The sequence below is a fragment of the Danio aesculapii genome, chromosome 3 (genome assembly GCF_903798145.1).
Source record: "Danio aesculapii chromosome 3, fDanAes4.1, whole genome shotgun sequence".
Lineage (NCBI taxonomy): Eukaryota > Metazoa > Chordata > Actinopteri > Cypriniformes > Danionidae > Danio > Danio aesculapii.
The window spans coordinates 5,444,055-5,463,320 of NC_079437.1; the positions used below are offsets into that span (position 1 = coordinate 5,444,055).

The following is a 19,266-nucleotide window of genomic DNA, read 5'->3' on the forward strand; positions in this document are numbered from 1 at the left end:
TTTCAGACCTAGTGGAAAGAAAAAACATAACACATTTAAGTGATTTATTTTGTTGCACTTTATCCATTTCTATCTGTAATTTTTCTATTGAAATATTTTGTGTGCCATTACGCCCCTGGTAGCTTAATATGTCAATGAAATACTGACATGATCATTAAAGGTCCCGTGAAATCAAAAGAACATTTTGTTAGGTGTTGGTTTCAGTATATCTATAAGCTAGTGTGCTTAATAATGCGTGTTTAGAAAATAAAAACATGTTATAAACATCCAAATTTTGCAGTTTGTCCCTTCCACATAAATGGTTTATTAATTATTTTCATACTTCAGTTTCTCATCAAATCTTCTGACCAATCAAATGCTCTCTAGTGTCTGACATGCCCCGCCCCCTTCTTTTCATTGGCTGTTAATTTGATGCGCTTGAGCTCAACCACTCTCACTGGCAGAGCTGTGAGAAAACAAAACACTGTTGACTGTTTTTAAGCGGAGGAGCTAATCTATGTCCCGCCCTCTCCATGTTTCAGTTGAGATCGTCTATTATCCAATAAAATAGAAGTGCACATTTCAACGCACTTCACGGCACCTTTTAATGTCTGATTATGTACACACCCACTGTACATATACACATACATTTGTAATTATGTTTATCTATCTGCACACTTCTGCTATTAATAGTATCCTGTACATATATTCATTTATTGTAAATCTGTTCATAGCTAACACAACCTGTATATAATGTTGATAGTACATCCATCTGTAAATATCACCATAGTTTTTCTATAACTGCACTTTATAACTTATACCTGTATCCTGCACTTGCTGCTATTGCACTGCTGGTTAGACCGAAACTGCATTTCGTTGCCTTGTACTTGTAAATGTGTAATGACAATAAAGTTGAATCTAATCTAATGTTTTTATACAGGAATGTAAGTGATTTGTTGATATGCTGCAGCGGCCCCTTTACATACGAGAACAATGTCTCGAATTGATGCTCTCGCTGTTGGAGCAGTAAAGGCAGATAGAGTTGTCGGCAGGGCGGCTAGAGCGAAGTTTACACTCTCACCGCCTTTGGTGTGAATGCGCAGTTACGGATGCCTACATTGCGATATTAATGCTGAAATATACTGTGCAGCCCTAAAGCAGCAGATTATTATCGTGTGTGTGTGTGTGTGTGTGTGTGTGTGTGTGTGTGTGTGTGTGTTTTGTGCTAGTAGTTTTTGTGATGTAATAAAGGTTTTATAGCTGGCAGGTCAAAATCGGCCAGTAAGACAACCATTGTACTGTAAATGTGTACATCCTTCATGAAACTAGGTTTTTCCTTGTGTCCTGAGTGTACCTGAGCCATGGCCGTCGCTCCTTTTTTAGTGAAGGTGTTGTCGTTGAGGTTCAGGACTCTGAGCTGAGGGTTATGCTGCATGGCGGTGGCTAAAGCTGTGACTCCTGGGTAATTAATGCCGTTCTGGGGCATGTGCACCTCCTCCAGACTGCCCATCAGCTGAGGAGAGAAACAACACCAGTGCCTCTTATTACAAGATGTACTCTCTAGAGCAGTGTTTCCCAACCCTGTTCCTGAAGGCACACCAACAGTCCACATTTTCAAGCTCTCCCTAATACAACACACCTGAATCAACTCAGCAGAACATCAGAAGAGACTCCAACACCTGAAGTTAATGGGTCAGAAAAGGGAGACATCCAAAATATGTACTGTTGGTGTGCCTCCAGGAACAGGGTTGGAAAACACTGCTCTAGAGTGTGTGTGTATGTGTGTGTATGTGTGTGTGAAGTTTCATCTCCAAATAACACACAAATAATGTTGTCACTCTGTAAAACTGACCCTTTTAGGCTTTGATCCTAATTGTGGCGTTTTGGTGACTGTCGCTTTAAATGCAAATGAGATTGTGCTCTTTTTGAAAGAGGGCGGAGCTACAAATGCCTGTGTGTCAGCATAGTGGCAGATTCAAAACAGGACTAACTTTATCAGTGTGTAAAAGTGAACGTCAGTGTGTGAGAAGGCATCAGTCTATGGAGACTCTTGTCGCTGTTCATTAAAGTGTGTCTGGTTCTGTTTCTGCAATTTTCCTATTAGAGGCTAGTTATAGTCACACACTGCTGCCACTGTAATTAAACTGTGTTATATAGAAGTGAATTTGCATAATATGTTAATGGAGAAGATAAACAAGATGACTAAATTAATAAAAGACAAGAGGATCAGGAGAAGATGATGTGTAATGTGTTGTTGTTGTGTTTTCTGGTAGGGTTGAGCACCTGAAAGGCCTGTGCGAGTGCAGTGGCTCCGTCGTTCTCCAGTCTGTTCCTGCCAGCGATGAACACTTTCAGTCTGAAGGGGGCGCCGAGAGCACTGGACTGCTGATGACACTCGCTCAGAGCCGCCGCCAGGATCTGTGGAGCAGGTGACCGACATTACACACATTTCCAGAGATACTACAGTCCAGAATCAATCTTTAGCTCTGTATAACTCAACATTTCCGACAAAAAATATATATATTTTTAGCGTTTTGCCTATAGAGAGAGACTCTATACGATATGGTAATTATGGTTAAAGACTGTCAATGCTTCACTATTAATATAGTTTTAGATTATGTCAATGCTTCACTATTAATATAGTTCTAGATTATGTCAATGCTTCACTATTAATATAGTTTTAGATTATGTCAATGCTTCACTATTAATATAGTTCTAGATTATGTCAATGCGTCACTATTAATATAGTTTTAGATTATGTCAATGCTTCACTATTAATATAGTTCTAGATTATGTCAATGCGTCACTATTAATATAGTTCTAGATTATGTCAATGCTTCACTATTAATATAGTTCTAGATTATGTCAATGCGTCACTATTAATATAGTTCTAGATTATGTCAATGCTTCACTATTAATATAGTTCTAGATTATGTCAATGCTTCACTATTAATATAGCTCTAGATTATGTCAATGCTTCACTATTAATATAGTTCTAGATTATGTCAATGCGTCACTATTAATATAGTTCTAGATTATGTCAATGCTTCACTATTAATATAGTTTTAGATTATGTCAATGCTTCACTATTAATATAGTTCTAGATTATGTCAATGCTTCACTATTAATATAGTTCTAGATTATGTCAATGCTTCACTATTAATATAGTTCTAGATTATGTCAATGCTTCACTATTAATATAGTTCTAGATTATGTCAATGCTTCACTATTAATATAGTTCTAGATTATGTCAATGCTTCACTATTAATATAGTTCTAGATTATGTCAATGCGTCACTATTAATATAGTTCTAGATTATGTCAATGCGTCACTATTAATATAGTTCTAGATTATGTCAATGCTTCACTATTAATATAGTTCTAGATTATGTCAATGCTTCACTATTAATATAGTTCTAGATTATGTCAATGCTTCACTATTAATATAGTTCTAGATTATGTCAATGCTTCACTATTAATATAGTTCTAGATTATGTCAATGCTTCACTATTAATATAGTTCTAGATTATGTCAATGCTTCACTATTAATATAGTTCTAGATTATGTCAATGCTTCACTATTAATATAGTTCTAGATTATGTCAATGCGTCACTATTAATATAGTTCTAGATTGTCAATGCGTCACTATTAATATAGTTCTAGATTATGTCAATGCTTCACTATTAATATAGTTCTAGATTATGTCAATGCGTCACTATTAATATAGCTCTAGATTATGTCAATGCGTCACTATTAATATAGCTCTAGATTATGTCAATGCGTCACTATTAATATAGCTCTAGATTATGTCAATGCGTCACTATTATTATAGCTCTAGATTATGTCAATGCGTCACTATTATTATAGCTCTAGATTATGTCAATGCGTCACTATTAATATAGTTCTAGATTATGTCAATGCGTCACTATTAATATAGTTCTAGATTATGTCAATGCGTCACTATTAATATAGTTCTAGATTATGTCAATGCGTCACTATTAATATAGTTCTAGATTATGTCAATGGGTCACTATTAATATAGTTCTAGATTATGTCAATGCGTCACTATTAATATAGTTCTAGATTATGTCAATGCGTCACTATTAATATAGTTCTAGATTATGTCAATGCTTCACTATTAATATAGTTCTAGATTATGTCAATGCTTCACTATTAATATAGTTCTAGATTATGTCAATGCTTCACTATTAATATAGTTCTAGATTATGTCAATGCTTCACTATTAATATAGTTCTAGATTATGTCAATGCTTCACTATTAATATAGTTCTAGATTATGTCAATGCTTCACTATTAATATAGTTCTAGATTATGTCAATGCTTCACTATTAATATAGTTCTAGATTATGTCAATGCTTCACTATTAATATAGTTCTAGATTATGTCAATGCTTCACTATTAATATAGTTCTAGATTATGTCAATGCGTCACTATTAATATAGTTCTAGATTATGTCAATGCTTCACTATTAATATAGTTCTAGATTATGTCAATGCTTCACTATTAATATAGTTCTAGATTATGTCAATGCTTCACTATTAATATAGTTCTAGATTATGTCAATGCTCACTATTAATATAGTTCTAGATTATGTCAATGCTTCACTATTAATATAGTTCTAGATTATGTCAATGCTTCACTATTAATATAGTTCTAGATTATGTCAATGCTTCACTATTAATATAGTTCTAGATTATGTCAATGCTTCACTATTAATATAGTTCTAGATTATGTCAATGCGTCACTATTAATATAGTTCTAGATTATGTCAATGCGTCACTATTAATATAGTTCTAGATTATGTCAATGCGTCACTATTAATATAGTTCTAGATTATGTCAATGCTTCACTATTAATATAGTTCTAGATTATGTCAATGCTTCACTATTAATATAGTTCTAGATTATGTCAATGCTTCACTATTAATATAGTTCTAGATTATGTCAATGCGTCACTATTAATATAGTTCTAGATTATGTCAATGCGTCACTATTAATATAGTTCTAGATTATGTCAATGCGTCACTATTAATATAGTTCTAGATTATGTCAATGCGTCACTATTAATATAGTTCTAGATTATGTCAATGCGTCACTATTAATATAGCTCTAGATTATGTCAATGCGTCACTATTAATATAGCTCTAGATTATGTCAATGCGTCACTATTAATATAGTTCTAGATTATGTCAATGCGTCACTATTATTATAGCTCTAGATTATGTCAATGCGTCACTATTAATATAGTTCTAGATTATGTCAATGCGTCACTATTAATATAGTTCTAGATTATGTCAATGCGTCACTATTAATATAGTTCTAGATTATGTCAATGCGTCACTATTAATATAGTTCTAGATTATGTCAATGGGTCACTATTAATATAGTTCTAGATTATGTCAATGCGTCACTATTAATATAGTTCTAGATTATGTCAATGCGTCACTATTATTATAGTTATAAAGTTATACATTACGCCAATGCTCCATGGGATGCCATTTAAAGCCTTTATATTCAGTTTTGTACTTTGATTCGAAGAATTACAGTGTTTGAAAATCTGCCCAAAGTATAATTCACTGTGATTTTCCTCATAGCTAGTTGATTTAATCTTACTTAAAATAAAATCCCTATAGGGAAAACTGAACTGATAAGAACACTTCCATGTATAAATCAGAAGAAGTGGGTGGCACCAATGCACTGATTATGACATCATCGCGAGGCTTCGCCCACCTTCCCGCCTCCGATGCCCATTCCGCAGTTGTTGAGCCGCAGTTCCTGCAGTGTGTGGCAGGCGGCGCTCTTGAGCAGCTTCTCGATGCCTTTTACACCGTCGGGACCGAAAGCATTATCACTCAGATCCAAAACCTTCAGTCGAGCTCCGGCTAAGATTAACGCATCACCCAGAGAAACCTGCAGAAACACCATTATCTTTATTAAATACACAATTATATAACTACTGATCGCTAAAGTCTCGGCTTTTAAAAGAGGACAATTTAAATCATTAGGTGCTCGTGTGTTCTTACCAGCGCTGGAGGAATCTCAGCTCGCAGGCGGCCTGTAAACATGTCACTCCAGTGACAACACTGACAGATAGAGGAAAAACAACAGAGATATGGTTTAATTTCGTTCCTGTTTTGGGTGAATTTGACTAATGGGGACCTATTATGGCACTTTTTACAAGATGTATAATAAGTCTCTGATGTCCCTTGTGTGTGTGTGTGTGTGTGTGTGTGTGTGTGTGTGTGTGTGTGTGAAGTTTCAGCTTAAATACCACACACAAAATATTTTCAAACTCTCTGAAACTGACCCTTTTAGGCTTTGATCCTAATTGTGGCGTTTTGTTGACTGTCGCTTTAAATGCAAATGAGATTGTGCTCTTATCAAAAGAGGGCGGAGCTACAAATGCCTGTGTGTCAGCACAGTGGCAGACTCAGAACTCTAATGGCGGACTGCTGCTTCTCACTCAGGGCTGTTTATGCTAATGAGTTTTTACATATTTTTGCATAATAGGTCCCCTTTAAATGATTGATCTCAGTAAATAGTAATAGGTGACATTAAAAGAATCTAATAGTAATATTTCTGACAAAATTTGTGAGAGTTTAAGATTAAAAAGTGCATTCGTAACTGAAATCGGAAATTATTTTGGTACAAAAACACATGGATCTGCTTCTGATGACATGCTTAAGCTCCTAGGCGGCATACAATCCTTTTAATTTTAATAAATAAAAATAAAATAAAAGTCACTACCCAACACCGTTATACAGCAAAGAAGACATTGGATAACATTTAAACTACTCTGAACATAACACTGACAGAAATTGTGGTGTCTGTAAAATGTAAATAATGTGAGAACACTGTAAACCTAGTCTACCCATGTGTAGAAATAAAGTAAACCTGGATTTAGATGTGATGCTGATGTCAGTACCTGCAGGTCGCTCTTGTTCTCTAGTGCTTTAGCGATAGTCTGCGCCGCTTCCACACCGATGGTGTTTCCCTCCAGACGGAGCGCTCGCAGACCCTCAAAATCAGCTATCGCCTTCACCATCTGCTCCACTGCACACAACACAATAGCACATCTCTTTCATAAAGAGATTAACCTGGTTATTTTCAGGTTATGTTCTGGTTATGGTCAGGTTATGTTACAGTTATGCTCAGGTTATGGTCAGGTTATGTTACAGTTATGCTCAGGTTATGGTCAGGTTATGTTACAGTTATGCTCAGGTCATGTTCAAGTTTTTGTTTGGTTATGTTCAAGTTATGGTTTGGTTATTTTCAGGTCACGCTTAGGTTATGTTATAGTTATGCTCAGGTCATGTTCAAGTTATTGTTTGGTTATTTTCAGGTTATGTTCTGGTTATATTTAAGTTATGGTTTAGTTATTTTCGGGTTATGTTCAAGTTATGGTTTAGTTATTTTCAGGTTATGTTCAAGTTATGGTTTGGTTATTTTCAGGTTATGTTCTGCACATCTCTTTCATAAAGACACTTGGGGCCTGTACCGTGAAGCTGGATTAGCCAGGTAAGTTTCAGTTTAGTTTGTATCAATATAAAATAAACTGTAGCTCTGCTTTAATTACTTGTCGACATGGTATCTTGTGCTGCATAGCTAGTTGAGGCAGGTTAGTTTCTGGTTATGTTTTGGTTATGTTTCTGGTAATGCTCAGGTTTAGTTTCTGGTTATTTTGTTCAGGCTATGGTTCTGGCTATGGTTTCGGTTATGCCTAGGTTATGTTTCTGTTCAGAAACATATCCAGACAGGTTATGTTTTTGGTTATGTTTAGGTTATATTTCTGGTTATTCTCAGAGCATGATCAAGTTATCTTCAGGTTATGTTGTTATGTTCATGTTATAGTTTTCATTATTTTCAGGTTATGTTCTGGTTATGCTCAGATTATGTTTTGGTTTTGTTAAAGTTATGATTTGGTTATACTCTGGTTATATTCTGGTTATGGTTTGTTTATTCTCAGGTTATGTTCAAGTTATGGTTTGGCTATTTTTAGGCTATGTTCTGGTTATGGTTTAGTTATTTTTAGGTTATGTTCTGGTTATGGTTTAGGTTAAGTTATGGTTTAGTTATTCTCAGGTTATGTTTTGGTTATGTTCAAGTTATGGTTTGGTTACTTTCAGGTTATGTTATGGTTTGGTTATTTTCAGGTTATGGTTTGGTTATTCTCAGGTTATGTTCTGGTTATGTTCAAGTTATGGTTTGGATATTTTCAGGTTATGTTCAAGTTATGGTTTAGTTGTTATGCACAGGTTATGTTCTGGTTATGGTTTGGTTTTCAGGTTATGTTCTGGTTATGCTCAGGTTATGTTCTGGTTATGGTTTTCAGGTTATGTTCTGGTTATGCTCATGTTATGCTCAGGTTATGTTCAAGTTATGGTTTGATTATTTTCAGGTTATGTTGAAGTTATGGTTTGGTTATTTTCAGGTTATGTTCTGGTTATGTTCAAGTTATGGTTTGGATATGTTCTGGTTATGCTCAGGTTATGTTGAAGTTATTGTTTGGTTATGTGTTGGTTATGCTCGGGTTATTGTTTGGTTATTTTCAGGTTATGCTCAGGTTATGTTCTAGTTATGCTCAGGTTATGTTCTGGTTATGCTCAGGTTATTTTCAAGTTAAGGTTTGATTATGCTCAGGTTATGTTCTGGTTATGCTCAGGTTATGTTCAAGTTAAGGTTTGATTATTTTCAGGTTATGTTCTGGTTATGCTTAGGATGTTTTCTGGTTGTTTTTTTGTGTAATTGAATACATATATACTGATAGCTGCAATATAAACAAGTTTTGTTTTTTTTTAATCAGAAGATAAAGGTTATGAAATAAAGATTACACATGAATTTTGAGTCTTTATATACACATCATCTGTAGGGGTCTGTTTCTGACGCATGTTTACTTTGCTTGAAAAGAACTACAATAACTCTGTCCAACTTGTTGCCAGCCTGACTCTATTATCCTGTTTACTTGTTTGTATAATTCCCTTTTTTTTTACCGTATCTGTATGTGCTAATGCATTAAAATAACCAATGATTAATAAAAAAAAGTTAATCTATTTAATTTTTTTTTCTGCATCTTCACTCCAGTTTTACATTTAACATTAACAAAGATTAATAAATTCTGTAATCTATTGTTCATTGCTTGTTTGCGTTAGTAAATACATTAACTACATTGTGTTTCTGACGCATGTTTAAAAAAATGACAACTTGTTGCCAGTCCATTTATTATTTGGTTTTGGCATAAACAAGAAGTACTCAACAAAATAAATAAAAAAACACAGTAAAGGTCTTACAGTTCTTCTCAACATGTTCTCAGTCCAAGGTTTAGGACATGATGACACGTTCACCTGGTCACACAATCACAGACGGTCAAAAAGTTTGTTTGACCTCCTATCTGTCACCACATCAGGCTCTTTAAATGCACAACAAATATTACCATCTAGTGCTTACATAACTAATTACAACCAAATAATATTAATAGCTTCAAAAAAATCATCTATTTAAACTATCTTCACTTGCACTAATAGAGCAATATGTTTTCTTTTAGCTCTCCTCTTGAACAGCTCCTTTCATCTGGCTTCATGGATGTTTTAAAATTTATTTTCAGTGCTGGGCAAAGATTAATCACATCCAAAATAAAAGTTTGGATAAATAGTAAAAGATGTCTCACATTTATCTGCATCAAATCCAGAGTTAACAGAGAAAGATTTGTGGAACCAACAAAGCCTGAGTTTTATCAACTCTGAACTGATCCTGATGTAATGATCCTGAATAGTTTAAGCCATCATCATGATACAGGAGCAAACATGATCATCAGATGATCAGCAGGTGTTTAAAGCAATGTGATTGAGCTCACCAGACTCTGCGTTGTCCAGTTTAAGGCCCTGTCCTTTATAGCTCAGCTCTCCTTCATTCACTTGAGTCTTGGCCAGGGAGTCTGCCAGGTTTGCCACATCATCAGACGCCATCCTGACTCCAGCTAAGCACCACAGAAAAGCACATGAGAATTAACCAGCTTTATCAGTTCACTTAAAGAGAGCTAAAAAAACACTTCATGTGAATTATAATGCAGAAATTTTGTGTAATATTAGAATTAAACACTTCCTTGGTGGGGTGCCACGCCAGGATTCATCCCGCCATGGCTACATTACAGCTTCTCATTCAAAACATAAATTTTTTTAATAGCGGGTGATAATCCCACCAAAATGTATTTAAAGGGTAAGTGAATTATAACAGCGCCAACTTTTCTGTAACCATAGTAGTGCTGTGCATCATTTGTTTAACCCTTTAAGGTTATACGTGCTGACTGACTGACTCTGTATGTCTATTGGAGACATTCATAAATATTCCTAGCAAATCTAATAAATGTTGGAGACATACTCGTTACATAAACGCACTAAATCACACTTCAGCAGCGTTTGAGAGCGCACAAGAAGATCTGCGTGCTCTTAAAGTGGCTTATATTTGAGGGGGCGTGCAAGATGTTTTGTGCACGAGCAGAAAAAATCGGCGCGGAAGCAAAGAGATCCGTTACCCTAACCTAACCCTAGAGGAAACACTGCACTTGGTCCCAACTTACAATAAGGTTCCATTAGTTTGTTTTAGTTGCTGTATGTACTAACATTAACTAAGAATGAACAATATTAAATAATAATAAAAAATCATATTTTGTGGAAACTGTAATACATTTGACTATTTTTTTTTTAAATTGGTCAAAACTGTAGCACTAGTGTATAAAGCAAGATTTATCCTGGACAATAAATCAATGTATATATTATATAACACACTTATGTTGCCATATAGGAGGTATTGTGTTGAAATTTGGGGGAATACATATAAATCTAATTTACGATCCGTATGTACAATGCAGAAAAAAGTAATAAGACTGATGGAACGTGGGTATTTGGAGCATACAAATCTTTTATTTTTTAAATTGAAGACACTTAAGTTCAATGATTTGGTTAAATTTAAAACAGCACAATTTATGTTTAAAGCTAGGAATAATTTACATCCGATATGCATTCAAAAGGTTTTTGAAGAAAGACAAGGGGGATATAATCTGAGAGATGAACTACATTTCAGGAGGATGAAAACAAGAACAACTTTAAAAAGTTTGAGTATGTCTGTCTGTGGTGTGAAATTATGGAACAGACTCTCAAACAATGTCAGGATATTAATCAACTTAAAAAGTTATATATTATTAAAGGAATATAATGTTGAAGGTGATTTGAAAAAGGATGAAATGAGAAAGGTATGATGACGTTTTAATTAATGGCTATTTGCAGTACTGGAGGGGGGGGGGGGTCTATGTTACAAAATGTAAATGTACAAATGGAATCAAACATATGTCAAAGATGCCAAAAGGATAAAATATGTCTCATGTAGAAAGAAGAGATCAGTAAAAGAAGAAATAAGTTTAAGTAATAGACGAATGATGTACTGTATGTGGTAATGGGGTGGGGAAAATAATAAGCTTGTGCTTCATCCCGCTCCATTTTCGACCATGTTGAAATGTATGTTTTGAGAATGATATTTTATGTTTGATATTTCTGTTCTAAAATAAATAAATCAAATCAAAACTTTTAGTTTTAATATGCCAACAATATTAAGCAAATCTGGCCTTAACCAATACTGTAAGATAGCTTTCTGTTCTGGAAACGCATGTAGATTAGTGAAAGTGTAATTATCTTGTAATGAATTTACATATTTAAGCACAACATATTCTAATGTAATGTATTCTTTAATTTAATGCCATGTCAGCAGCCAATGCTAGTTTCATGGCAGGAACATTTCCATAACATTTTAGAAAACCTGCAATTGCTGCACTCAGTAATAAATAAATGAACAGAAATGTAGATGATATCTATGCATTTTTTCTTTCTTTAACCGAAACATTCAATTCAAGTTAATAATAAATTGAATATTTATTGTTTCAAAGCAGCTCTACAAAAGCTGCACATTATTGTATTACAATCAAAATAAGAAAACGTAAGGTTATTAGTTAACATAACCTTATCAGTTACTAATAATATTAACTAGTAACTAATAGTTTTAACAGTTAAAGTGAGTATATATAAACACAGTTAACCTGCTGTTATATAGCATATAGGTGATGTTCAATGAAGTGTATTCACCTGCTGTTTCTAGCCCAGTTATTTTATTATTAAAGTGCATACATGAACTTATCTCACAGAAATCCTTTACTTGTTTACTTTTTAAGCGCTGTTGTTCATGTTTATGACAGATAACATTTCTATTAACGTGTTCATTCACACACGTGATCAACACATAAACCCGATTTTAAGTGACTCAGCCTATTTACAGCCATCATACACCGGTACCCGGAACAAATATCTCGTATAAATATAATTTTTATACTTACAAGTGGTGTTTGATGTGCTTTCTGGAGGCAGATGTATTTGTTACGATTCCTTCCTCCCGCTCGCGCTGATGACGCAGAAGAGCGGGCACGCAGGGCATCATGGGACTTGGAGTTTTTAGGTAGTCCACTTTATTTAGCGTGCATTTCATGTTGTTTTGCTTTTCTGACGTAGGTTTGCTCATGTTTTATATAGCTTCTAAATATTGTTTCTGTCAGATTTAATCTTTAATAATGTAGTCTTAAACCGTGTAATATTACGTGTGAAAGCTTATTCTAGTCTGACTGAAATAATCTAAAACTCAAGGAGGACATTATGGAATCAAACTTAACAGGATTGTTCACTCAACCTGCAGGCTTTGACTTCCATAGTATAAAAAACAAACACTATGGATGCCAATGTTACAGGTTACTAAAGAACAGGCCAATGTGTGTTTCATCATTTTTTAATATTGAAATGGCAATGTTTTAAAAATTATTTTAGAGCAAAAACTATATTATTATACAATAATTATAGATAATAATAATTATTATTTAATAAAATCATGTACAAAATATCCGTCATACGGTTGGCAAAAAAAAATTAAATAATTGCAAGACTTCATAATTAAATAAAAATGTAAATGATTTAATAAATAAATAGAGTAATTCATTATTTTTAACAGGACAAATAAAAATGTAAATGATTAAATAAATAAATAAATAAATAAATAAATAAATAAATAAATAGAGTAATTCATTATTTTTTTTATCAGGACGTTAAGCTTTCTCAGAACGTCACTGTCACGTTATTCGTGTTACTTTTCTCAGCGCTGATAGGGAAGACCCAATCAGTTATGTGCCTATCCGTTGGTATGGAATTTTACACGAAACAAAAAGGCTATTTTATAATATTTATTATGGTTGCTTTGAACATGTATCCCAAATATGAACTCAATAAATTAATATGAAAAATAACTTTTGGAATTCCGATGAATGGATTCCACCGCGCGCGACCCCTTCAGGAACAGGCGCGCGCACACCATGTGGAAAAAAATCAGTTATCAGCTGGAAGCACTCGTCGGGTTCACACTAACTGAGCGATGCAGCGCCGACGCATTAATTTAATAAATATCATAAGTTTTAACGTTTAATAACGTGTCAGTCATTCTTCTAAATGTTTTATACACGAACCAACAGCTGAAAACCAGCGAAACTCGGAGCAAAGGCGGATTTACAGGTGAGTTTGAGTCTGTCTGGAAACTTTCTGGCTTCACCGCGATGATTTAACTCGACTTTAGCGTTAGTCTGATTTCAGGGTTTATTCTCTGGACACTGAGTTTGTGGACAGTTGGATTGTCGTGTGTTTATTTGTTTCCAGCTGCTTCGGTTTCGTTTTTGCAGAAACTGGGAGGAAGTGAAGTCAAGATAGTTTGGGCGTGTTTCAGATTTATGCTTAGCAGCCTCCACAGACAGCATTACAGAGAGCATGATTCATAGTATTAATAATTATGATGATATTAATGATAAAAATAATGCTTTATTAGTAGTGAGATAGATTTTTGTGTCATTTGGGTCAAAGGACGTTTGTTTGTATGTGTGCGTGTGTGTGTGCGTGTGTGCGTGCGTGCGTGCGTGTGTGTGTGTGTTTGTTTGTGTCTGTGTGTTTAAAATACTGTACATATTATACTCGTGTGTAAGCTGGGTTTTTGTGTCATTTTTATTATTAACCATGTGTTTATATGAAGTCTTCAGTTGTGGCTGATGTACCAGCCTCAGGGTTAAAGATGAAAAGGGGTTTTCCAGTATAAAAACAAAACCTAAAAATACTACATTTTACCATTATTTTACTATGTAATTTAGTGTATTGATCATGTATACACCCAGACATTAAATTAACCCTTTAAGTCTATCAAGGGTCATAGTTTTGGCCCCAAATTACTTGTTGTTGTCAATTAAATTCTTTATACTGCACTGTTTCCCTTTGAATTGCTGTTTTTTTTTACTCATTTCTCAAATAATCTGAAAATTTTATCAAGACAGCATTATAGAAATAAATTAAACTGTTGGCGAACGTGGTTAGTGCATCAGCTGTTCTGTCCATTAAAAGTGAGCCCAATCCACCCAGGGTAAAAAAAAAAAACATTAATAATGATGATAATGTTATTAATAATGCTATATGAGGGTGTCAGAGTGGCGCAGTGGGTAACACGATTACCTCAGAGCAAGAAGGTTGCTGGTTCGAGCCCGGGCCTGGTCAGTTGGCATTACTGTGTGGAGTTTGTATGTTCTCCCTTTATTGGTGTGGGTTTACTCCGGGTGCTTCATCCAAACACATGCGCTATAGGGGAATTGAATAAGCTAAATTAGCTGTAGTGTGTGAATAAGTGTGTAAGGGTGTTTCCCAGTACTAGGTTGCAGCTGGAAGGGCATCCACTGTGTAAAACATATGCTGGATAAGTTGGCAGTTCAATCCGCTGTGGAGACCCCAGATTAATAAAGGGACTAAGCCGAAAAGAAAATGAATGAATGAAATAATGCTGTATGAGTAGTGAGCTTGGGTTTTGTGCTAATGGGTCATGGACCTTTTATATATTTGTACGCGTGTTTAAAATCTGTTGATACTGTTTTCAACTTGTATATATGAGCAATTCCAGCGTTATGGATGTGACATTTGCAGTAAAATCTCAAAACATAAATTCACAGAGAAAGTATATGTTAACGTTATATTGAAACATCTGTTTATATTTCCAGGGACCAGAAAAATATCAATCTGTAAACATTTTCTATATTTTAAATGAGGAAAATAAGCCTGCGTTATGGATGTGACAAAAAAAAGGTCGCGAGTTTACAATATACCACATACTTGGTAAAATCTCCGTATATGAAACTGCACAACCCGAAAGAAATAATGCTTATCAAAAGCATAAGAGTCGGCTCACTATAGAACAAAAACGATGGATTTTATTTGATATTTTTGCATTTATGAGGAAAAAGCTTTGTTATGGATGTGACATCTCTCCGTTATGGATGTGACAGATGTGAAAATGGCACTTGTGTGATTTTGGTAAATCAAATATAATTGCTTGAAAACATTGACAGATACATTTTTGAGTATTTTTAAAGCACTGTAAAATACTTGCTTACACAAAAAAAAAGCTGAAACGGTTTTGCTATTTTGGCAAAAATTACATTTCTTTCATGGCAAAGTTGACATTTGCATGGAATTGCTGATATGTTAAAAAAAGCATAATCAACACTTATTCTGGGCTGGCCTCATCTTAATAAAAGTGTGAAAGGAGTGAACTATTTAAACTGAACTGTTAGTATGTTATTAAAGTTTTAGTATAATGTTGTTTGATAAAAGTGCACTATAAAAAAACAAGTTGTAAATCTTCAGTCATGTATTTATATATTTATATAGGTTTCAGTTGTGATGTATCAGGGATGAAGATGAAGGGGTTTTCCAGTATTAAAAACAAAGCCAAAACCTACATTTGTAATGTACAGAATGATTTTTTGTTCAGAGCAAATTTGTTTTACCATGTTCACGCATGTGTTTGAACTGTGGGGGAAACCGGAGCACCCCGAGGAAACCCACGCCAACACGGGGAGAACATGCAAACTCCACACAGAAATGCCAACTGGCCGAACCAGGGCTCGAACCACTGACCTTCTTACTGTGAGGCAGCCATGCTAACCACTGTGTCGTCCTTTTTTCGTAAATTATTTATTTAAATGATCATTAATTAGTAAATTATTATTTATTTATTTGGTCATTTAGTTTACACTAAGTTATTGTATTGTGAATTTTCAACCATGTATTTCTATGCATTTTCAAGGTTTCAGGTATAAAAACAAAACCTAAATTTGTAATTTGCGTAGTCTCTCTCTTTTTTAGCGTAGAACAAAAATTATGAAACATTTTCAGCATTATTTACAGAAAACTCAGTAATCTGTATTTCAGGATAATTTATATCGCCAGACAATAAGTAACTAAATAAATCCTTTAATGTATTTTCAAAAGACTCTATTAAGGATTATAATTTTACCACAAATTACTCCTTATTGAAGTCTTTATACTTCACTGCTCTTTTTTTTTTTTTACTTATTTTTCAGGAAGTCCAAAGGCAAATCCAAAAGGCATGTTGTGTGTTTATTAATTTTATCATTTTTAATAATAATTAAAAATATGTTATTAATATTGCAGAAGACTTTTACCATGCTGTACAGTAAACTCTCACTAATATCTCATTCAGTGTATAATGATCATTTATACCCTCCTTTCATGACACTTTAAAAGATTATTTTATTAAATAAATTCGGCCCCTAATTACTCATTGTCATTTAAAGTCTTTTTATTTCACTGCTTTCATTTGAATCACTGTTTTTAGCTATTTCTCAGAAAAAATGGCCGAATCTCAGTTTAGTAAAAAAAACGTGAGAATTAGTAATTTATTTAGACTTTCTTTTTTTTTTTTTTTTTTTTTTGAGAAATGGCAATAAATATTAGTGGTTCAAATGAAAGCAGTGATATATAAAGACTTCAAATGACAATTAATGAGTAATTTGGGGCCAGACTGAGTTTTTTAAAATAATTTCCAACAAGAGTGTTGTATTTTTATTATATTCATGTATTGGGGAACCACTATACAGCAAAATATGCAGTGAGTGAGTTAGATGTTGCTTAATAGCGAACGGTCTCTCTGAGTGCGTACAGTGAGCAAATGCTTTTTTTTTATTTGTAAGATAAGCTGTGTGGGTCAATGCCACCATTAATCTTGCTGCGCTTTGAGATAACAGGAGTAATGTGAAGATTCCAGCCAGGAGGAAAGAGGAGGACAGTATGTTAGTGAGATACGACTGAACACTCATAAAATGATGTTTGCTGCATGTTCAAACTACTTATTTTAATTAAACTGAATTAACACAATTCTCCAGTATTTTTTATGAGGGAACTTAAGTTTTTATGTTGAATCCACTTACATTTGTAAAAACTAACAAGTTAATTCTACATGTTGTCCCAACACACATCAAAGCTGTGTAACCCAACTTTTTGTACAGTGAATAATGTGTGAGTTTCCAGCATTATTGCATTACAACAATTACATTACAGCTTGCATTACAACGTTTTGTTTCTCTTTTTTTTTTAAAGTTCATATGAGAACATATATCAATATAAATCATCTCATATCCTGATAATGATATTTAAATGATAATGTTAAAATTATTCGTCCTCCTGTGAAAGTTTTACTTTTTCAAATATTAATGATGTTGAACAGATTCAGGAATTTTTCACAGTATTTCCTCTAATATTTTTTCTTCTGGAGAAAGTCTTATTTGTTTTATTTAGGCTAGAATAAAAGCAGTTTTTACTTTTTAAAAGCATTTTAAGGTCAATATTATTAGCTCCCTTAAGCATATTATTTTCTGATTGTCTACAGAACAAACCACTGTTATACAATGACTTGCCTAATTACCCTAACTTTACCCTAATTAACGTAGTTAAGCCTTTAAATGTCACCTTAAGCTGAATACTAGTATCTTGACCAATCTAGTCAATTATTATGTGCTGTCATCATGGCAAAGATAAAAGAAATCCGTTATTACAGATGAGTTATTAAAACTGTTATGATTAGAAATGTGTTGAAAAAATGTAAACCGAAATTTTGGAAAAAAATAAAAGAATTAAAATTTAACAAGAGGACTAATAATTCTGACTTCAACCGTACACCATGATATATAAGTAAAAACACTATCTGAACACTAAATACACAGCTGAGAGTGCAAAATATTATTTGTACATTATTTCATTAAGTATAGTCAAAACTATAGTGAAGTGACTTGCAAATGCTTTAAAAGTTTTTTTTGTAGTAATTATTTTATAGAGATATATTTATTAATTATTAAAATGTTTGGCCATCCCTCCACTTTTTTGTTTTATATTGCATATATGTTATTGTCCCCTAAAGCACCTATTCTGATCTTAACTTGCATCAGATGTTTTCAAAATCAGTTTTTACTCATTGTTCTCTTATGTGTTTTACCCTCTCAGCAACATAAATAACACCACATGATTCAGTGATTCATGATTCATATAATTAAACTCATATGACTGACCTGGAGCATAACTAGGTTATATATAGGCTCCTATATTAATATTACATTATAAAATAGACAGCACAGGAAACATTGAACACTGATGCAGGTGGTGAACGTTTATTCATGTAAAATAAATGTATTCTGTGGTTAAACGTAGAGTTGTAGTTGTGTTTTTAATATTTTAGTAATAAATTTAAGTGTCAAGGCTTTTGAACAAGTCATAAATCCAAATGAATTTTAAAAGATTGCATTAATTCCATAGGGTTTCATACTGATCATTGTTAGATTGATGCATGTAAGAATGAATGATTCATACTTGATTCTGATTGGCTGATGAGCACTCTAAGGTGTTCAGTTATTTTCAGATAAACATGCAGCAAAAGTAGTTCCGGCAGGTTTTGTGCGCATTACAGCTCTATATCAACACACTACAGAATGCTTTGGAGGAGATGTGTGAGAAACTAGTGCAGTTTGAGGACAAAACCTGACAAACTCTCAAATACAACAAATGAAAAGGTGAGAGAACAAGAGTTTAGGGTTATTCAAATTATTGATTTAAGTCCAGTGAACACCTGATGACACTTGAGATATTGTTTTAACCCTCATATTAAATTAAAATCTCATAATAAATTTTCCAAAGTGGTATTAATTTGTCCTCACCACTTAAAAACTCTAGAATATAAATGTTTTTAAAAGATTTGTGTCTTAATTTCTTGGTTTTGTTGATGACTTAAACATCCTTTAAAATAAACCATGTATTTTCCTGACATTAATGAATTAAGTGTGCACCCAAAAATGGTAATTTGCCATTCATT

At 33.6% G+C, this 19,266-nt stretch overlaps 2 protein-coding genes across 2 annotated transcripts in view; one reads left to right on the top strand and one right to left on the bottom strand.

Moving 5' to 3' along the window:
• The window catches only part of rangap1a (RAN GTPase activating protein 1a), a 26,952-nt gene extending 14,492 nt beyond the window's left edge, over positions 1-12,460 (bottom strand). The window contains exons 1-7 of the mRNA XM_056452959.1: positions 12,374-12,460; positions 9,848-9,970; positions 6,923-7,050; positions 6,021-6,080; positions 5,728-5,907; positions 2,263-2,397; positions 1,334-1,492 (exon numbers count right to left, since the gene is read on the bottom strand). Of these exons, the coding sequence (XP_056308934.1) occupies positions 1,334-1,492; positions 2,263-2,397; positions 5,728-5,907; positions 6,021-6,080; positions 6,923-7,050; positions 9,848-9,959 (774 nt within the window). The 5' untranslated portion in view covers positions 9,960-9,970; positions 12,374-12,460. The remainder of the gene's footprint in view (positions 1-1,333; positions 1,493-2,262; positions 2,398-5,727; positions 5,908-6,020; positions 6,081-6,922; positions 7,051-9,847; positions 9,971-12,373) is intronic.
• A 949-nt stretch (positions 12,461-13,409) lies between these two features.
• Positions 13,410-19,266, top strand: part of zc3h7ba (zinc finger CCCH-type containing 7Ba) — a 46,192-nt gene continuing 40,335 nt past the window's right edge. The window contains exon 1 of the mRNA XM_056452958.1: positions 13,410-13,589. The gene's annotated coding sequence lies outside the window, so the exon portion shown is untranslated. The remainder of the gene's footprint in view (positions 13,590-19,266) is intronic.